Here is a 22,457-nt window from a genome sequence, read left to right as displayed (position 1 = left end):
TCTAGACAAAGTAAAAAATGAATTAAAAAATACAAAAAAAAATAATAATTGGCCTTCCTCCACCCACAGTACGAATGTACTATAGGTTTACAAGTAAACCATTTGTGAGTGGAAGCCACATATAAAAAGTATTCTCAAGAAATAATACATATCTTCAAATCAAATGTGAAGAAGTTTTTTCTTTCTGCTCATCTATAGTATTAACATGCTATAGGTTCAACATCCTAGCATATACATATGGGATCACAAGATAAAAAACATGGTTTTAAAGAAAAATTTTTTCATTGGAATGAAAAAAAAAACATAAAGTGTACTAGACTTCATTATTGTACTAAATAAAGGACCGGTGTTTTATATTAGATAGATATAGTTATGCAGGATGGCTGAAAATTCTCTGCTGATTGAGAAACAAGAAATTTAAGATGATCACAAATCAGGATATGAAGAAGCAGATTATAGGTAAAAAATGAATTTTATAACAGTTATTTTCTAATGCATACCTTCATTGAGAAGAATATAGTTAATTTCTTGATTAGTTTCTGAGCTGACATGAATTCAGCAGAGGCACTTCTCTAAATGAGAAAAATTCTTTAGAAATGGTGATTTTAGAAACCTAATAAAATCAGTATAAAAAATCACAAATACATGGAAAAGAGCAAGTTTCTATTTGGGGCCATGATGTTGCTGAAAAAAGGTGCATGTTTAGTCTCTAGGACAGGGTTTTCATTCAGACACACACACATATAATGCACTGCTTTCCATAAATTAAGGAACAAAGAGAAAAATCACGATAACTCAAAAACTGTGAATTTTTGCCATTTGGTGAAAAGCAGTATGATATGAGATGATATGTGAAAGAAACTCCCACCAAAATTGTAAACAGTTTAATTCAGTAGCAAATGGGTACAAGAAGACTGGTTGAAAACAAGAACTTAAAAGGAGATTGTCAAAGTGCCTCATTGAGGAATATAGTCGCATCTCACAGCAATACAGCACTCACATGGTCTTATACCATTTATAAAGGTGTAAGCAGCTCAATTAATTATAGCAATCATTGCTCCTGCAAAGCTCCTTCAAGGTTTTTTTTTGGGAGGGGGAGAGAGTTGAGGGCAGCATCACATCTAGAGCATCCTAGACATGCACAATAAGATTAATGTCAGGAGACTTGTCTAGCCAGTCCGTCCACTTTGACAATCTCATTTTGATTTCCTGTTTTTGACCATTTCTTCATCTACCATTTGTTACTGAATTAAACTATCATACCATTTCTGTGGTTTTTTCTTTCACATCTCATATCATACTGCTTTTCACTGAATTGTATAAAAATTCATTGTATAGTTTGAGTTATGATTTTTCATTGTTCCTTAATTTATGGAAACCGGTATATATAAATAAAATTAATAAAAAAAATCCTTAGCCCACTCATGGTACAAATGTGCTATAGATTTACAAAAAAAAAAAAAAAAACTTTTGGTGAGAATCACATTAAGGAAAAAAAGTAACTGCTAATGTTGTGTTTTTCAGGATGACTACATTCAAAAAAGGGTGCAGGAAACATATAAAAAAATGCACACAAATCAGACAGTCAGCTTTGTACACGACAGGGTAAGTTTCATTATATTTAATGGAAACTTATTTTGTAGATCTTTTTGTTTTTCAAGAAGTACTAAGTTTAAATAAAAGGCAAAATAGTTCTTTAAATGATATACACACAGCTTTCAAACACATTTCTACTGTGTATTTTGAGTTTAAAAGTATCATAGGGAAACTGGGTGGACCAGTTACATTAAACGAAATGTAAAATCAGGAAAATTGTATAACATAATGAAAAATGTGGGCCACTTTATAACAAGTGGCAAGACATTAAAAATTTAGTATATGCATTTGAATGTGCACCATAAAATTTGGCCTATAAAACATGAAGCTAATTCACTATTTGACTATGTAACAGGAACAAAAGGTTTAGTGAAGGCATCTCACATGTACACAAAAGCTGCGAATTTAATCTACATGTATCTTTGAATATTTTCATTATGAAAAACACAGTGGCTCTTTTTGTTACAAAGTGTAGTATGGTTAATTTATTCGATGCCATGCAAAATTTTCACCCATAGCTACAAATGAAACATTTGGCACATTCAATGTGCATTTTACTCTTAATATAATGCTAGCAGTAAAGAAGATAGAAAATTGTTTCACCATAGGATGTTGTTTATTTTATTTTAATATTAACCCCATGTATGAGAGATCAGTGGCTGTGACAACAGTTTCCTGTTTGTATAAGACAATTAAGAAAAAGAACCTAGAACCTGTTAATGTATTTCTTGCAAACAGCTGGAAATCATAGTCTTCTGGGAATAGTCAACTGGTTATGGAAGATCCTAAATTTTGATCATATGAGTACAGATGTCTCCATTCCTCTTTGACAAGGTTTGTCAAAGAAGAACAATGGGATATTATTGCCAAAACTGGATTTAAGGTTAGCAAGAAATCATTAATATATAAGAAGAGCATGGGTGAAAGTAAAAAACTGTGGAGTACTCTGGTGGAGAAATTCTGAGGAAAAAAAAAATCCACCATAACATATGAATGACCAGAAATGAGACTAGCAAAACAGTTGTAAATGGTAAAAGGCAAATAATAAGAATTCCTGAGAAATGTCAATATCTCTTATGAAGGAGAGTAGCAGAATCCATATTGATGATCACTATATGGTGGCATCCAAGTGAAGAAGTTGGCTGTTGATAACTTTTCCATTGTTATAAAAAGAATGGAAGTGAGGGCAATGGAACAAGACCTTGATGACTTTTACCATTTACAACTGTTTTGCTAACAGGGTGAATTTAGGCTTGCTTTCTTCTGATGTGTTTATTGGCAATGGATTGTTAGCATGCAATGAGCTATTCCTGTTTTAGTGAGTTAGATTGTCTTGCTGTCTGTACAGAGTGCAAGGCAGACTAACTCTGACATCAATTCCTATCTCTTGTGAGTTGGAAGAAATTTACTAGAAATCAGTTGTATGGGTAGTGATATAGTGGAACTAACTAGATAAGAGAGGTGGAAGAGAAGAAGTTGCAATAATCTTGGTGCAGCATCTGAAGGCCAGACAGCCATTTGAGCAAGAGGTAAGTTTTCTGCATTTGTTTCTTTCAAAGTTGTATGTTTTTATTTAAGATGTAGACTGCAATATAATTTGGTGATGCATTTTATTGTCAACTGAACTGTGCCAGGTCTGTAATAATACCTAACCTTGTGTTTCATCCTGTTAGCCTCCAATTCACACCAAACAGCCTCAAATTCACTTCCACACAAACATTATCATTGTTTTCATGTGTTTCTATCCTTACCGGATAAAATCGTCTGAATCTTTAGTACCCCCCCCCCTTCTCCTATCTCTTCTGTCCCTCCTGAAATTACTAGACCCTACACACTTGATTCTAGACTGTCAGACTCTGAGAGCCTGGTTCCATCAAAATTAATGATCTTGACAACAAATTTAGCTACCAATTTGTTCCTGGTGCTCTTGGCATTTGCTCTTAAGCCTTGACATTAATATCATAATCACACTTTAGTTGCGCTTACATTTTCATCATTTCTTGCATGATCTAGTTTTCCCCAAGTCTTTATATTAGATATTCCACTAATTATTTCTTCAAGCTCCTCATGACAAATCCATTTAAGTGCAAGCCAGTCCTCTAATAGAAATCCTTTCTACCTTGAAACTTACACACACAAACTCATTTTTTCTGCATACCTGCATATCAGATTATTTGCTATCAAATCCCTCTTTAACTCATTACTATCATATCTTGGTCAACTAAGTTTTCACACTCTCACTGTTCTTGCTAACTTCTGCAGTCATTTTATATCTCTCTCTCATAATGGATCATCAGTTTTCTGATATGTACCTTTAAGAGATGAACAGGATACCATGATAGTATTGCACAATTTAAGTTTCCATTATCCTATCAACAATTTTCTACCAAATTAGTCTCACTTGTCAGTATTATCAGATTTTATATCTTGTAAGATTCTGACTGCATTAATCCACCTAAATCTTGTTCTTCTACCAGGTTTTTTTACATGCCATTTTGGCATAAAACACCTGCTTTCCTAAACTTTCTCAAAACACTATTTCATAAAACACCCTCCCATTTTTTTTTAAGTGACGTGACCACACCATCTTACGTTACCTCTGCTCACATATTCTTGATGTTCACAATCTGAAGTTCCTTCTAATAACTTTATTTTTAATAATTCTTCCATTGAAGACATCTGTTCACTCGTCATTTTTCTAAGAACTCTGCAGTCTCTTTGTTCAGATGTTTTACTTTTAACTCAACTGTTAAACTGATAAGTTAAAACTGGTTTGAATACTTATATATGGCTAGTTTAGTGGTGTTTGGCTGATTTCTTTCATGTTTCATATAAATTTATTCAATTGGTTTCTCCATCATATCAGCTTGCTTATTCATTCTATTGTCTATTTCTTATTTAATTTTCCATCTTTGTTAAAAATTGTGCCTAAACAGCTGAAAGATTTTACTTCTATATATTTTCTATCGAGAATGCAGTTGAAGTTTTCTATTCCTGCTTATTTTCATAGTTTTGATCTTCATATTGCTAATTTTAATGCTGAAGTTGTTTTGGCTGTTATTCAATATAATTAGAGAATCCTGGAGATTTGCACTGGATTTTAAGAGCAGATCATTTGCATAAAGCAAAGTGCTGTGTTTGAGCTCAGATGTTGTCAGATTTAGTGACAACATCTGAGCTGTGGTCCTTAAACAGATAAATGGTAGAGATGGATCGTACCTTTTGTCTCACAGCTGATTTTACATCAAACCATTTCCTTGTACTCCAATTCTAACTGCTAACTTACAACTTAAATATAGACTATATTGTTGTCTATAATGTTCCATTTACTCTATATAATTATAGCATTCTGAACAGCTTTTCTTGACACCCTGTAATGTTTTTTACCAGATCTACAAAGTGGTATTAACCTGATATTAGAATCAGAGATATAACCTTAGCATCTTTGCTATATGCAAATGATGTACTCCTAAACACATCCAGTGTAATTCTCCAGTGCCAATTTTCATTTGTTAACTAAATTGAATAAGAGTTGTAACAAAATTGGCATGGAAATCAGCAATACAAGCACTAAAATTATGAAAATAGGCAGGAACATAGAAACCGTCATCTTTTATTCTTAATGGAGAACAAGTAGAACAAGTCAAATTTCAGCTATTTAAATACAGTTTTTAGTGACAATTGCAATTTAAATGTGGAAACAGACAACAAAATAAGCAAAGCTGGTATGATGGAGAAGCCAGTTAAATACATTTATGGAAGAGAAATTAATCAATGCTGAAATGGCACTATACAAGACAGTATTCAAATCAGTAAGTTATGGATCTGAGATGGGCTAGCTATTATTATTATTAACATCTGACCTCCTTGGAGTCAGAGACTCAGTGTGGGAGGTACACACTATCACACACAATGCTCGTCCAGCCATTCTTTAAACTAATTCATTATGTCTACATTCACAACACACTCAAGCAAATGCATTCCACTCACCAACCACTCTTCATGCAAAGAACCTGCTCCTCACACTCTCCTTAATACAGTTTCCAGTGTTGGCCTCTTGTTCTATTCCCTCTCCCATTCTATGAAAAATCTCTTCCATGTCAACGTAATAACAATTCCTCGACTAGCTTATGTCTCGATCATAACCCCCCCCCCCCTCTGAAATTCAGAAGCCACACTCTCCTTGTCCACTATCACTTCTAGATCTCTCATCTCCTCTACCTCCTTTAAAGGTTCCACCGAGTGTATATATTGCATCTCATCGTTGCTTATCAAATATCAAAACTTTACATTGCGCAACATTAACTTGACAGTTCCACTTACTTTCATGCAATTTATTCGAGTCCTCTTGTAAGGCCATAACATCTACTTGACTCTGCATCGCTCTCCCCAGTTTTGCATCATCTGCGTATTACTAGATAAACTCATCCCAATATCATTAATACACAAATTGAACAACAATGGTCCCAAAACTGACCCCTGTAGTACAGTGACCTTTCTTTTTTGGGATACCTCACCCTTATATACAACTTTCTGATACCTATCTGACAGCCATTCACTGATCCAACTCGGAAGTCTGTTATCCAATCCCATCTGTTTCAATTTATTTAACAACTTGTTGTATGGCAGTCTGTCAATAGCTTTTGCAAAATCCAAGTACACCACTATATATGTATCCCCCCCCCTTAACATATCCGTGCTGATAACCGCAGAGAATACTGCTCTTATCAATCCATTTCTGTATCCTATCTCTCCAGCACCTTCACCACAGTTCCAGATATACAGACATGTTTTTCAGATATGTTGCAAGTAGAAGGAAGAATGATCATGGTAAGATGTTAATGGATGAAAGTGGTAGAATGGTAAAACTCTGTATAATTTTATGCAGTTTAACAATTTTACCCTCCTTCCACTCCCTTTGGAACCTGTGCTGTTGCAATATTTTTATTAAACAGGCATGCTAATGCTACTGCCAGTTCTTTAAGATGCATGGTGATATGTCATCAAATCCTATTGCCTTATTGACATAAAGGTTATTTATTTCCTTAAATGCCTTCTGCTCCCTCACAATTGAACCATCCTGTTCTATGTCCTGTACACTTAAGTTCCCCATCATTCCACCCTGATCAGGATGAAACCCCTTTATAAATTTATCACTGAATATCTCAACAATGTCTTCTACAGCAGTTACCATTCTACCACTTTCATCCGTTAACATCTTACCATGATCATTTTTCCTTCTACTTTCCACATATCTGCAAAAACTCTCTAGGGTTTTTTCTTTGCCTGATTTGTCGATTTTGCTCATACTCTACTTTAGTTTTCCTGTACTGAGTCACTCTCCTCGCTTTTTCTTTATACTCTTCATGTAACTGATTATTACCATTATTCATCTTTTCCTCCTCCTAAAGTACCTTCTTTTTCTAGATTTCATGCTTAAGCTCCACATTCATCCATTTTACACTTACCTTTATTTTGCCTTTTGCCCTTCAGAATACATTTACATATTAATGCTGTTATGTATTTCTTTGTAAGTTCCCAAGGAGCATTTATTTCCTTACTGCTCAACTCTTTGTTCCATGTTTTAGTTAAAAGCTGTCTCATAAGCTTGTCATAATCATCAGGCTAATAATTCCACATATATCCTATCCTCACACGTCTGCATATGGCTAGTCATAACTCAGGTGATCACTTCATGATCACTCCCACCAACTGGAAGAAGGTGTGAAACCCCACTCACAATTACATCCTCTGATGAAATGATCAGATCTAGAACTCTCGATTCTCGCATGACCTCCTTATCTCTCCAGAACTCGAAAAATTCATTTTCCTTATTTGCACATGCTGTCTCTTCATTGCAATCTATACCACCATAATTAAAATCACCCATAATAATTACCCTTCCTTTGTTCATTAATCCAAGTTGTTTATACATTTCTTCATCACCACCCTCCACATTCCCATTCTTATAGCAACATCCAACTAAATATACCTTCCTCTCGACCTTCATGTTACACCACACTGCCTCATGACCATTGCCACTATTTCCCTCTTTCAGGTCTACCTTATATGGACGTAATTTTTCTGTTATCAGCAGCACTCCCCTCTTGCCCTTTCTATCCTCGTGAAAATTAGTGTATCCTTCCATTTCTATTCCCGTTATGATATCATCTTCATTCAACCATGTTTCACTTATTCCAATGATTTAGTAATAAAGCACTTGATCAAAGACTACAGACCACAAACATGAGAATTCTTAGAGAAGTTAGAGGTAACATATGGCATCAGTGGTAGAATCATATTAAAAATGAAGACATACCAACTTGACATTGTTAACATTCAAGAATGTGTGAATATATCTAACTAAGGTGGTACATTCACTTAAACAGAATTGGAGAGAGGAAGGTTTAGCAAAATAGGTATTTGACATCAAGATGGCAGGAAAAAGATCCAGATGTAGATCAGAATCTAGGTGGGTTGATTCAGTGAGTAGTGCCCTACCCTAGAAGACCAAAATATTAGTTATACCATTGGAACACTGAAAAGTGATTTGGAGAAAGATTGATAGGAGGTTAGTAATAATATAAACTTAATCATGTAGTACACTGTCATGATATCCTGTACATCCCTTCAGAGGTACACATCAGGAAATTGATGAGATCCTTGTTTATATTCCCACGGTTTCTTGAGTATTTTTCATAAAGTTGAAAATCTCATCTTCTCAACCTCTGTTTGATATAAACTCATCTTTTGCATGTTTTTCTTCACCCCTTGAATGCTTAGAAATTCTTCTAATTCTCACACATTGTTCTATTCTGTTAGAGTTCTATTCCAATCATGACAGGAGTAGAATATGGTGAGAATTTGATTTTCTAACCAGGTTCTCTGAATTATGTGCTGAAGCCACTGTAAGACATAAATACCTGCATATTTGAGCATTTCTAGTTATTACACGGACCCATAAGTTTGGGCACATATTGTTAAAATTGTGAGGACAGCTGATTATGGGATGTGGAGGGCACTGATATGTAGAACTAATGGATGTTATGGTTCCATTGTATAAGGCTTTGGACTACATGGATTACTGTGTGCAGATTTGGTCACCTAGTTTTCATAAAGATGTATTGGAAAGGGTCGAGAGATGATTGACTAAGGTGGTTTCTGGTCTCTCGAATGTTGAGTATAAGGACAAATTGTATGCAATTTGCAAACTGATTTGAATGGATAGGAGAAGGATATGATTGAGACATAAGTTAAGGTCATTCCTGGAAGCTGTATTAACCTCCCAAATGGCTAGGACGTCTATAGATGTCCAACTAAATCTGGATATGATTCAGCCCACCTGTTTAAAGAACCAGGATAAGAAGTGCAATTTGACCATCCTGTCCATTAGAAGGTGTGATAAACCCTCACGCTGAAGAGAACGGTTAATCAGATTATCTCACGTTCATAGCTACCTCTCAGTTGCCTATAACAAGAAACGCACATCTTTGGTCTATGCTGGTTAACTGGATTTTAGTTATGTAGGATAGAATAAAAATAGAGAAATTATTTATATTTTTGTTTTCTGTTTTTATTGTACAATACAATTTTTATTTCTGGACAAAATAAAGGTCTTGCATAATTTCTTCCCTTAAATATTGCCTTACCTTGGAAGAACCACGTTCATTTTTAATTTTTTTGCACTAATTTTTTTCTAATCGCTTTCTAGATAAAACATTATTCTTTGTTCTCAAAGAAATTAATTCACGATAATTATTTGAAATATTCTTTTAAAAAAAAGAAAAGAAAACTGACTGCCGACGTTCCAGATTATGTTATTTTTATTGTCGTACAATAAAATCAAAACCATCGAAATCGAATAATACTTCACAGATTTCCTTTATGACACACTGAAGCAACTTTGCTTTATAGAGAATAACATGAAATTCTTTAATCATATCACTAAATTTTTTCTTTATATTATATAGTAATCTACTTTTCTTTGTACTTTCACTTTCTTGGTTTCCCTGTATAATTGGTCATTACTTGGGAGGTGGCTAAAGGAGTCGAATTTACAATTAAGACAGGGTACATGTGGAATTACCGGGCTGGTAAGTATGACAAGCTTAGGTGTGTGCTTGGCTCAATGCCATGGCATGTAAAACTGCAAGGACTGGATGTTGATAGTGCATGGGAGGTGGTTAAGAACTGTTTGCAGGAGGAAATGGTTGACTGTATACCAAGAGTCCGAATAATAGATCAAGTAGGGGTTAAATGGATGAATAACACTATTAAGCTTGAGCTGCAAAAAAAGAAACAATTGTGGAGGAAATTTAAGGAGAAGGGTGACCATCAGGCGCAGGAACAGTATAAAGCTCAGGCCAGGATGGTAACAAGGGTGGTAAGAAAAGCAAAAGCAGATTACGAAAGGAAATTGGCCACACAGGCTAAAGAGAATCCCAAACAGTTTTTTCAATATGTTGCAAGTAAAAGGAAAAATGCTCATGGTAGAATGATCTTAAAAAATGCTTAGGGTAGGGAGGTAACCGAATCAGTCGATATTGTGGAATTACTGAGCGAGCACTTTGCAAGAGTATATCATCCAGGTGGTGACTTTGCAGGAATGGAAGAACCAACAGCTTATACTGGAATTGTGATGAATGAAGTAGAGGTAACTAGTCTATTACAGAACCTCAATGTCAATACATCTGTGGGATTGGATGGTATACCAGCTCGTGTCGTACGTGAAGCGGCCAAAGAATTGTCAGTGCCCTTGACCAGTTTGTTTAATTTGAGCCTCATGACTGGGTCAGTCCCAAGGGGGGTGGAAAGAGGGGAAAATAGTTCCACTGCACAAAGGTGGTTCCAAGGCTGCTGTTGAAAATTACCAGCCAATCAGCATAACAGGAATCATTATCAAGGTCTTAGAGAAAATAGTCAAGAGGAAAATACAAGATTGGATAGAAGAAAATGGGATACTGTATCGGGGACAGCATGGTTTTGTGAAGGGTAGGTCATGCCTCAGTAACTTGCTCACGTATTATAACACAGTGACGGCTGAACTGGATAAGGGTAATGGGTTTACAGTGATTCTACTGGACCTTGCTAAGGCCTTTGACAGGATACCACATGGAATTCTAATCAGTAAATTGCAGCATATGGGAATGGACATAGGGTTGGTGAGATGGATAGGAGGGTGGTTGACGGAGAGATATCAGAGAGTGGTTTACTCAGGAGTAGAGTCCACAAGACAGCCTGTGACTAGTGGTGTGCCACAAGGATCTGTTCTTGGACCACTGCTGTTTAATTTGTTCATAAATGATATAGGAAAGGATCTGAGAGGAACAGTTCATTTGTTTGCGGATGATGCGAAGTTGGGTAGGGCAATAGTGAATGCAGATGACGTCAAAATTTTGCAGGATGATTTGGATAGATTGGAGGTCTGGGCTAAGGAGAATGGATGTCAATTTAATGTGGCAAAATGTAAGGTTAGGTTAATTTCACCATTTTGGGGTGAAAAGATTGGTGGCAGTTTACTGCATTGGTGGAACTGTGCTCCAGGAAATTGATGAGGCACGAGATTTAGGAGTGTTGGTGGATAAGGAATTGAAATTTAGGGGACACATTGCAAAAGTGGCCAAATCAGCTCATCAAATCACTTGGTTGCTGAAGAATACGTTGACAAGCAGAGACAAGCAGGTTATTGTTCCTCTGTATCGAGCCTTGATAAGACCTCATTTCGACTACTGTGCTCAGATTTGGTCACCTAGGTTTCTTCTTGATGGGGAGGAGGTGGAGAGGATCCAGAGGCGAGTGACCAAGATGATAGCAGGTCTGTGGAATGAACCGTATGAGAACAGGTTGAGGATTTGTGGGTTGCAAAAATTGGTTGATAGGCGGAGGAGGGGTGATATGATTGAGACATTCAAATTACTGAAGGGTTTCTATAAAATTAATTCAGAAGATATTTTTGAGAACAGGGCTGGTTGTGGGAGGACTAGGGGACATCCATGGAAACGACAAAAGTGTGGTTAGTAAAGGTGTTAGAGCTGGGTTCTTTACTTTTAGAGTAATGAATGAATGGAATGCGCTCCCTGAGTCTGTGGTGGATGCTGTGACAGTGAATGAGTTTAAGGCGAGGTATGATAGATACTGTATGAATGTCGAATAGTTGTGATGAATATGATTTCGGGCCTCCCTCGATGAGTCTAATGACTCCCTGGAGTTGCCCGTAATAATAATAATAATTACAAAATGAAATTAAGTTATAGATATTTACTGCATAATTCAGATATTTTATTCTCCAATTTTTAAAGTAAGCGATACATTTACTTATTTTTATCATTCAAAATATGTATATCAAATGTGAAATTTCATTTCCTTTCACAATACAAATGAACTTTATTTCGACTTTGATAGCATCACCCCCCCCCCCTCCCGTTGCAACATTACCAGACACCCGAAAGTTGTTATGAAACATAGGTACAGTTTTTATTTTATTCTTGATTTTTCCATAATAATTGTTATGGAAAAATATAACGTTTAATTTTTTCTACACAGAAACTAAGTTTTGATTATTATAAATAAGAAAATATACATATTATTTCTCTATTATTATAAATCAGGAAGTTATGTAACGTTGGCTAATAGGGGAAATTAATATTTAAAAACACTGTCATCCTACAAATGCAATATCAGAATATGCTTCGAATGTCTGCTAATCAATCAGAAAGATGGAAAAACAGAACAAGGAATTTCTGTCTGTAAAATATTCAGTTATTGCACGAGGTACTTTAGTGTTCTGCCTTCTGGGCATGTTCTTTTGAACTGGTTCCCAGTGGTGGTGGTGGTGGGGGGGGGAGTTAGTAATCTCCGTTAGTCTACAACTTGTTACTGGGCAGAAAGGAATATTAGAAAGTATACCCAATATACAATTAATTTGTGAGATGGCAAGCAAGAGCAGCAGCAATAGCAGTAATTTTTTTCAAGATAATTATCAAATAATTTCGAATTTTTCGATAATAAAAGTGAAACTGATCACTATAAATAAAGAAATCATTTTTGGCATAAATACTTCATCAACCTGTAAAAGAAATGTCAGTTTTACTGTGTTAGGATATCTGAACAACAGAAAACGAAACAAGACATTCTTGCTTGAGGCAATTTAGTGCGACTTCTAGGAAACTTTCTGTCTTGTGTTTCTCAAAAGAGTAACGTAAGACTTAGCTTTTCGTCTAGGTAAGAGAATTATTGTCCATCATTTCTAAGACGTATTTCAGAAATAGCAATCAGCAGAAATAGAAGTAGTAATATTTAGATTTTTTTTTTAAAAAAAAAAAAAAAAAAAACAGAAATAACACAATTGAAATTTCTTTGTGTGGTATACAGTTTTACATGTTGAAAATACAGCACAGTATTTCTAAATCTTAGAATAATTTCAGCACACTGCTGATTTCAGATTCAAAGAAAGAGTACAGAATTAGAAGCTTCGATATACAACAATATTATTGCTTTATTTCTTTTTGTCAAAACGGTAAACTGAAATAAGAGATTTTGAATACCGTCTGAAAGCTTTCAAAGCTATAGAAATTTAAAGTAGTTATACAATTCAGTTCCAGGACAGCAGAGGGGGGGGGGGTTGCAGTAAAAAATCCTACAAATGAGCATAAATTTTTAATCATTCCATACAGGATATCCTTCCTATTATATTTTCAACATATCTATAGTGGTTAAGCACTGGATATTATAGTAATGTGCATCCTACAAAAAAAAAAAAAAAAAAAAAAAAAAAAAAAACCTCTGTTGCAATTTTCAGCAAAAGAAGAAGGCGAAGATCTCTGATAAAATACCATTAGGTATAAATTTTTGATACTAAAAAAGATACAATATCAGAAACCGAGTAATGCAGTTTATAATCATTTGTTGTTCATAAAAAAAATATAAAAAAAAATCGTTCCTGAAATTGAAATGTGACAATCCATATAAAGGAATTTTGCAAAGAAAGAAAGCAAAATGTCATATTTATTTCACTAAATGTTATTTAAAAATATAAATATTTGATAAAATATTTTAAATGTAAACAAACATTTGAAAATTCGCGAAAAAGAATCTATATTGTCAGTAAAGTGGAGGAAATTAACGATTACTAAAGTATATTCATTGCAAAGGCTGATCTATGGTCATTTCAGGATTGATTATTTATTTTGGCACATGTGAAACTTCTATTTTTGGAAAAAGACACAAGAAATAAATTGTTCAGCAAAAAAAAAAAAAAAAAAAAAAAAGATCAAATATCCTAGTACAGTGAAGAAAATTGAAGTAACAGAGTACATGTAAAGACAAGTGACACAAAAGTCGCTCGACCACAGTTAATCCGCTAATGGCTCTCAAATCGCCGTTAAGGGATTAACAGCGGAGAAGGGTAAATACTTGATAAAAGATAGAATGCCGATGAAGTTTTGATCCATGAAAAAGTCTGAGGTAGTCTTGCTTTTTCATCCACCTTGGCCGGTAGGAGGGTTAAAAAGTGTGTGAGCAGCAGCTTTTTTGTATGGAGAGTGGTGAGTATGTGACAGTGGACTTCACCACAGTGAGTCTTTTAACTCCATAGTGGTATCATATTGTCTATTCCAGCTTTTCTCCATTTCAGGTTTTTGATATTTTCTTAAAAATTAAAACCACTCAAATCTTGTGATAAGACAAGCAGTATCTTATGACATTCTTATCTAGAAGTCTTCAGTTTTAACATCATCTGATTCCTTTTTACATCTTCCACTTAAGGTTTTTTGATAACCTCCGGAACAGTTTTGCGCCTTCCCGATATTTACCTTCTGTAATCTTACTGAAGTCTTCTTGACTTTTGTTTAGCTACTTTTGCACATCATTTTGCTTTCTTACATTTGTTTTCTCTCAGGGTATTTGCTGCTTACTTGTTAGAATCTTTGATTTCCTTTCTTTTTTTTTTTTTCTAGGACTGCCTCTTTGACTTCCTGAGTCAGAGTTATTTTTCTATCCTTGCAGTCATCCCTCCCTAGATGAATCATTCTTCAGTTTGCCATTGCAACTCCAAGGCTTGGTTTTTGTTTTCAACTCCCCCCCCTTCCTAAATAATCTTTTGTATAGTTGAGTACTGTTCACCTATCAGAGCTACTCAACTTCCGCTAATGCCTTTTTTTTTTTTATTTCCATATAGGGAGTAGGTGAGGCTGGTTTTTAGCCCTATCTAACTTTTGGAGACTGAGTGGGCAGTTCAATCTCCACTGGTACCCAATCAGAGATAGCTGGCCCAAGGCTATCACTATTTAAGGAGCATGCAGTGAAGAGAATGGTTCAACAAGTGCTGCCATCTCGTGGTCCCTAACACAATATATTTAATGCCTGAAATACTGTGGGTTCTACGGTCGATTTTCTTGAGTTTACGGGATGAAAAACCTGAGTTTCCGGGAGAAAAACCCACTTGCCTGTGCCAGAGATAGACTAACTCGGGAACCAGTCGAAAAAAGGCTTAGAAAAATTTCCTCTAGTCACCGACTAGACTCGGAACCAAGTCGTCCTTCGTGCAGCCAAGTGCCGTGGTGTGCAAACGCCACATCTACTGAGCTACTCAGGCTCTTTTTTTAAAAATCCGCTAACCCAACTTTCCCAGTGAAAATAATCACTTCGAATTTCAGATCCCCCCATATGTATATAGGGGACTTGAAATATATCTTGAACCAATGTGAAGATAATGCGAAGATATTGAATTTATTTCAATATCTTCACATCTACTCATTTCAACAATGTTCCGTAAGTCTTCTTTCTGTCTTCTGTGATGAGATTTTTGTACATATCTTTGTTTAAACAGCAGGTTATTGATGATTAGTCCATGCCCCTGAACTGAGTTACAGCCACAACTTATTATTATTGGCTTTGTCCTTTTCTCTAGATTTTCCTCAAACACGACATTCATTTCCTATTCTGCTGTTTAGATCTCTAACAAGGACTGGTTTTTGTTTTCTTTGTCAGCCGCCTTCTGTAAAAACTGGAAAAAGTGAAAGAATTATTCCTGAGTTTGGGCTAAATGGTCTTGCCTGTTACCTTTTGGAAAATAAAAGGCTTTAGTGGATTTCTCATTTGTTCAGTAACCAGTTGATACCTGATAACAGGAATGATCTGAAGATGAAGATTGGACAGGTCAGAAGTCCCAGTCAGTTCTTTTCATTCCTTAAGGGTTATGCGAGGTCTCCCAGTTATCTAGTTTTGATCCTTAAGCAACTTCCCATTACTGAATTTATCACCACTCCAATAATTTGTTTCTATGAGCAATACCATGTCTTTTCTGAGTAAATCAGTATCATATTATATTTTGACTTTGACATCTTATTTTTCTTAGTCAGCTTTTCTTGACATTTTTCAAGTTTTTCCAATTCCTGTGTTGCTTGTTTAATAATTTGTTTTAAGTTTGTATACCTTGTTTAGAGGTCTGAAGTGGCATGAAAAAAAATTCATGTTTTATCTCTGGATTATTTATTCTTTGACCTTATTAGGTTAAATCTTTTTGAATCTGTATATCTGTCTGTTAATTTAAACTTAAGTGCATCACTCTACGTCATTTACTTTCTAATTTCCAATGGGAAACTTCTATTTGATGGTGTGTTATAAGTAACATCTAGGACATTATGTTGTAATTGATGTTCCTTGCATAGGATTTAATATTTGCTTCCACTTCTGGAAGTAAGTAAATCAAATTCCTACCAAAAGATCTATTTTTTGCTAATTATAGCTGTTTATAATTTTACCAGTATGATGCTTTATGCAATGCTGGCCACAGCAATGGACTTTTCTACCTGTTACCTGAATGTTATTTTTTATTAAATGCAGTGTACATATTTAACCCTGCAGATGTCGCATGGCTGATCTGACAGATACAAACAAATTGTTTAATATTCATATTTGTAAATTTAGGGACACAAAAACACGTGTTGAACAGATTATTTCATTAATTACTAATAAAATAAAACTCGACGTTTCGACCCCTGTATCGAAGTCATCATCGGAAGAATACAAGTGTATAAGGAACCAAGCTACATGCTCATGCCCTGTATTTTTATAAATCTTCTAAGCGGTTTTTAATGAAAATCTTTACTTTAGAATGAAAATCTTTACATTGCCGGATCCTTTCAGATTTCATGCCACCATCTCTTGTAGATCTGGATTACCTTACTCTATATTTATCGGCCGTCTTTGCATCTGGTGATGCACTACGCTTTTCTTTGAATCTTTTTCGGGATGTGGCGTCCTGTCCACTGCTCTGCAGGAAATTTTCTCCGTTCTCCTCGATGGGACATTCTGCTAAGGCTCGATTCTGCATAGGCCATCATATCGCGATCAACTCCGCTTGGAAATCTTCAAGCATTCTCAAGAAAAAAACCTGCCGTCCGTCAATACTGTAGTCGACCCACTGCTCTCTCACGAATCCCCCGATAAACCTCCTAAAACTGGAATCCAGGAACCGAAGAAGAAAAAGCCTATTAATATCGCACACAGTCTTTTATTCACCCTATCAGGCACCCTCTATTTGATGTGATTTTTACCCACAAACCCCATCGTTCATGCCCCTTGGTTGATCCCACACTCTCCCTAATCTGTTAGGTTTACCCTATTCCAGGTAGTCGTTCTGACGTCACTTTCCACGTAGGTACAGCCTCTATCGCTATGCTCGACTTGTACAGATTATACACGATTATTCCGGATTACTACTTATAATCTTTCTCGAAATTTCGTAATGTACTAGACAGCTTAGTCAGATTTACAAATAACTTAATTCCCTTACATAATTCTTACTATTCTGACACAAAATTCTCTGCTTCTCACTTCAGTTATACAGGAATAAATTTCAATATATGGCACATGTGGACTACACATTATCACATAACATAAAGAAATTTCTCATAATTATTAGCTGATGTGCAGGTATCTCCTTAATTATTAATATTTATCTTGTTAAATCCTGAATAAAGAATTTACTTGTAAAGTTCTCCATTCAGGATCTAACAGTGCTGAGCGAACGAGGATGGGCTGGCAATTTTGGATTTAGTTGACCAAATTGTATTCTTAATGGCTTAAAAAAATACAAAATGATGGTACAACGTGACAAATTTTCATGAAGGCTGGGGTGTCGCCCAGTTAAACAAGGCCCCCGTTATTTTCGCCAGGGAACCAGGGCAGACAGCGAAGAGTCAGCTACTGGAACAAATCTGAAAACACACCCCAACTCAACATCACCAGAGTTAAAGATTGGTACTATCAACATAAGAAGCCTGAATGGCAAAGAAATGGAGCTAGTGGAGGAATTAGATAAGCACCAGATCGACATAATAGGGGTGACTGAAACAAAAAAGACAAAAACTGGTGAGATCTTTCTGAGCAGTAAATACAAAATGTTATATTCAGGCAATGACAATCAAGGAAAAGAAGGAGTAGCCATAGTATTCAACACAAAATATGAGGCTAATCTTCTTGAATGGCAGTCAGTCTCAAGTAGAGTAATGTAGGTAAATATCAGAATGGGGAACTGGACAAGAGACCTATTTGTGCCTATGGTCCCACAGAAGGTAGTCATACTACATAAAATTTTTTGAGTCTTTAGAGATAGTAACTGACACAATGAAAAAGGAAAAGTTGGTCCTTGTTGGGGATCTAAATAGTAAAGTAGGAAATGATTGTCAGACATACAAAAATATTTTGGGAAAATTTGGAGAAGAGAGCAAAGCTCTAATAATAATGGCAAATACCTGTTGGATTTCTGCTCAGGACATGGACTGGTTATTACTAAAACCATGTTCCAACATAAAAATGTGCACAAATTCACATGGAGGGCAAGGAATAAGAAAAGTCTCATTGACTATGTTGTTGATAGTGATGTTTTCTCCCTGGTGCAAGACACCAGAGTGTACAGAGGATTTGAAATTGGAAGTGATCACTACTTAGTCTTGAGCAGGATAAAATTGAATTTCATATTGAAAAGAATGGCATGTAAGAAAGTTTTAAAGCGAATAAAAATTGAGCAGCTTTCAGATGTGAACTGCAGACTAAAATACACAAACATGATTGAAGAAAAAATGAAAGAGTTTGAGAACCGAACCAAACCTTGAAGAAAACCTTAGTTGATTCACCCAGAGAGGTATGTGGTGAGGTTGTCTGCAAGGATAGAAAAATCAGAACTCCATTGTGGACACAGGAAGTTAAAGAGGTAGTGAAGGAAAAGAAGAAAGCACATGAAAAGTTCCAGGCAAATAAATCAGCTTGTGTTCTTAGAGAATACAGAGACAAATGTAAGAAAGCTAAACACTTTGTAAAACTAGCTAAACAAAAGTCTTCAGAGGACTTTGCCAAGAACATAGAAAATAAATATCAAGAAGGTGGCAAAATATTCTGGAGGTTGTTGAAGATGCTTAGAAGTGGAGGAAAGAGTACTGTAAAAGGAGTTAGAGATGATAAAGGTGACGTGAAAACGGGAGAAAAAGATATCCTTGAAATATGGAGTAATTACTTCGAAAAATTGCTAAATGAAACAAGCAGTGCAGTGATAGTACAGTGGTAAAAAACAGGCATACAGTCAGGAATACATATCATACTTGAAGTAGAAAAAGCCATCAAAGGCTTGAAATGTGGAAACGCAGCAGGAGTAGATGATATTCGACCAGAAATGCTGAAGTATGGTGGTATAAAAGCCCTACAGTGGCTGCACTGCATAGTTCAGAAGACCTGGATATGGGACAAATTCCCAATGATTTGAGTAGAGCTCTCATAGTACCCATATATAAAAAGGGAAATAAAACTGAATGTGAGAATTACAGAGGCAATTCCCTACTGAGTATTCCTGGTAAGATTTATGCCAGTATACTTGAAACCTGGTTGAGAAGAATTGTGGAAGAAAAGCTTGGTGAAGAACAAGTTGGATTCAGGCCAAATAGAGGCTGTCAGGATCAGATCTTCACTTAACGACAAATAGTGGAGAAATGATGGGAATATAACAAAGATCTGTATTTAAGTTTTGTCGATCTGGAAAAGGCATATGACAGTGTGCCAAGAGAGAAGCTATTTAATATGCTACAGTTATATGGTGTCAATGGGGCATTATATCAAGCAATACTTAGTCTGTATTCGAGTTGTAAGTCAGCAGTTAGAATTGAAGGAAGTACAGGAAGATGGTCTAATGTTAAATCTGGTGTGAGACAAGGATGTACATTATCGCCTGTGTTATTCATGATCTATATGGATCACATTATGAAGGAAAGTGGTATTAAACATGATATCAAAATTGGAGATGTTCATGTCAGCTCTTTGCTTTATGTGGACGATGTTATACTTCTAAATAAATCTGCTCCAAGCCTTCAAGATTCCCTGATTAAATAGAATAACTGTTGTAATAGATAAGGTATGAAGGTCAGCAATAAAAAGACAATGAAAATAGACAAAATCATTGAAAATGTCAATTGCGTTGTGAACGGAGAACCTGTGAAACAATTAAACCTTTCAACTACTTAGGCACGATTTTTAGTGAAGATGGTAAATTAAATATGGAAATAGACAACAGAATCAACAAAGCTGGTATGGTGGGAAGTCAATTGAATAAATTCATATGGAATAAGAGAGAAATTAGTTGGAACACTAAATTATCTGTATACAAGATAGTGTTCAAACCAATTTTAACTTATGGATTTGAGAGCTGGGTCAGATGTAAAACACTTGACTAAAGACTAGAGACTGCAGAGTCCTGAGAAAGATGAGAGGCGTGAAGAGATTGGCATCAATGGCAATATCATATTAAAAACGAGGATATTAGGAAAGAACTTGATATTGTCAGCGTCCAGGGATGCATTAGCAGAGCTAATCTCAGGTGGTATGGTCACTTAAACAGAATGGGCGAGGAAAAATTAGTAAAGCAAGTGTTCTCTGCCAGGTTGGCAGGAAAACGACCCAGAGGAAGACCAAGAAATAGGTGGATTGATACGGTACAAAGTGCCTTAGACGATAGATATGTAAGATCTGATAATGTTGGAGTCTTGACAAGTAACAGACTGATTTGGAGGAAAATTGTAGATAGGAAGTTAGTACTACATGAAAAATTTACATCATTACTATCATATTTTGTACACCCCCCCCCCCCTTGAGGGTACATGGTAGGAATTTGATGATGATCACACATCAGTGGGAAGACTGTTCCACAATACAGCGGTAGCAAGGATGGAGGAGGAAAAGAAACTTGTTCTGTGGGTTTCAGGGTGTACTGTGAAGGGATGTTGGGCAGCAGTTGCACATGTTCCAGCGGACTTAGTACTGAGCAGGGGAATTATTGATGCTATTTCAGATGAACATTTGCCATGGAAATATTTATAGAATACACATTGATAGTGTTGTAACAGCCTGAGGTGGGCCTACATCTTATTAATAAAAAAATACTTCAAAAGGTTTGTAGGCATTTCCATTATTTTGATAACCCCCCGTATCTTAGTTGTTCAAACACTTCTATTGCAAACTTTGTTATAATTTATGTACAGTTTTCTGTTTTTGGATAGCTGTTTTGAAGGAATTGGTAGATAAGTTGATTAAACTTCCTTTTATTAGTCATCTAGAGTGGGAGAGAAAGATAGAACAAGAAGCCATCCTGAAAGCTGTAAGAAGGGTATGAGCAAGGAAGTGAGTAGTAGGATCTAGGTTCTTTTCACAGAGAGTAGTTGAAAGTGGAATGCCTGAATGAATTTGACACAGTTTGATTATCTTTTTGCATGAGTGTATGATATGCAAACAAACCTCCAATTTCACTTCACAAATATGAGATCTCATTTCTGACTTCGGATTTGCTTTCTTCTAGCATATTCTGTGGTGGATATCTAGTGCATGGTCAGCAAGTCCTGAGTGGCTGTATTGGTGAAATCGGATGTAGCTGATTGGGATGCCTCCAACAGATGTGTTGTCATCAGGTTCAGTCACATGCACTATCTATCTTAAAATCCTCTAAGCAGACTTATGGTTTTGATGGTGTCTGACTCAGAGAGTCGTCTGAGCTAGACCCTATCCAACACCTTGGAAATGTCAAGCATAACATCAGGGATTTCTCTAAAGCTTTCTGTGTACTGTATTGGTAGGTCTCCAGGTGATGATTATTGATAATGTTTTCTTTACTTTAGAGAACCATGAGGTTAGAACAATAGGTCAATATTTAGATGTTGGAATGACTGAATGAGTTTCCTTCTTATCCCTTTCTGACCTAAATTTTTTTTTCGAAGTGAAAAAAAATTTTCTTTCTATTTATTTTGTCTTTAGGTCTAAAAAAGCAAGAGTATCAAGTATTTTTCTGAAAAATACATTTCAGGATAGGAATTCTAACTGACTGATTTCATATGGAATCATTATATTCTGGTAGCAAATATTCAACTTCTGAGCTTATACTCTATAATCCAATATATGCATATTATTCTACTAAGTCATAAAACCGATATTAGTAAGATTTATATGTATAATACATACCTGTTTTTTTTATATTAAAAGAATGGAACTACGACGTACAATATCAATTGGAATCATTTCTATGTAATATGGGCTATGAAAGCCAAGCCATCAGTGATGACAATTAGAATCACTAGGGCGGAAAGGGTTAGTTGTGGAATGGATATCAGCTAGGTATTATAGGATGTAGAGATAGGGATTACTTCAGGAGAGAAAATGTCATGACCAGAAGCCTTTTTCGGTAACTAGATTGTTTAAGATTCTACAGATTTTCTTCCTGGTGAAGGGTCACGGGGAGACATGATGCATTGTTCCTGGTATAGTTGGATGACCAAGGCAAGGTACCTCTATTATGTAAGAGTTGGAAGGAAAGAATAATGCTAGAAGCT

General features: G+C 35.7%; 1 protein-coding gene across 2 annotated transcripts in view; it reads left to right on the top strand.

The window, feature by feature from the left end:
- Miox (Myo-inositol oxygenase) overlaps nt 1-22,457 on the top strand; it is a 42,812-nt gene that overhangs the window by 4,378 nt on the left and 15,977 nt on the right. Inside the window, exon 2 of one of the 2 annotated variants that reach the window (XM_090400463.1) lies at nt 1,525-1,605. The exons of the other annotated variant lie outside the window; for it this stretch is intronic. Coding sequence (XP_090256589.1) covers nt 1,525-1,605 — 81 coding nt within the window. The remainder of the gene's footprint in view (nt 1-1,524; nt 1,606-22,457) is intronic. 2 annotated transcript variants of the gene reach the window in all.

This window comes from Typopeltis vanoorti, chromosome 11 (assembly GCF_054136105.1).
Source record: "Typopeltis vanoorti isolate ZY-2024b chromosome 11, IOZ_Tvanoo_1.0, whole genome shotgun sequence".
NCBI lineage: Eukaryota > Metazoa > Arthropoda > Arachnida > Uropygi > Thelyphonidae > Typopeltis > Typopeltis vanoorti.
Note: the sequence above shows the minus strand (reverse complement) of the source record. Positions and strands in the feature narration are given on the sequence as shown.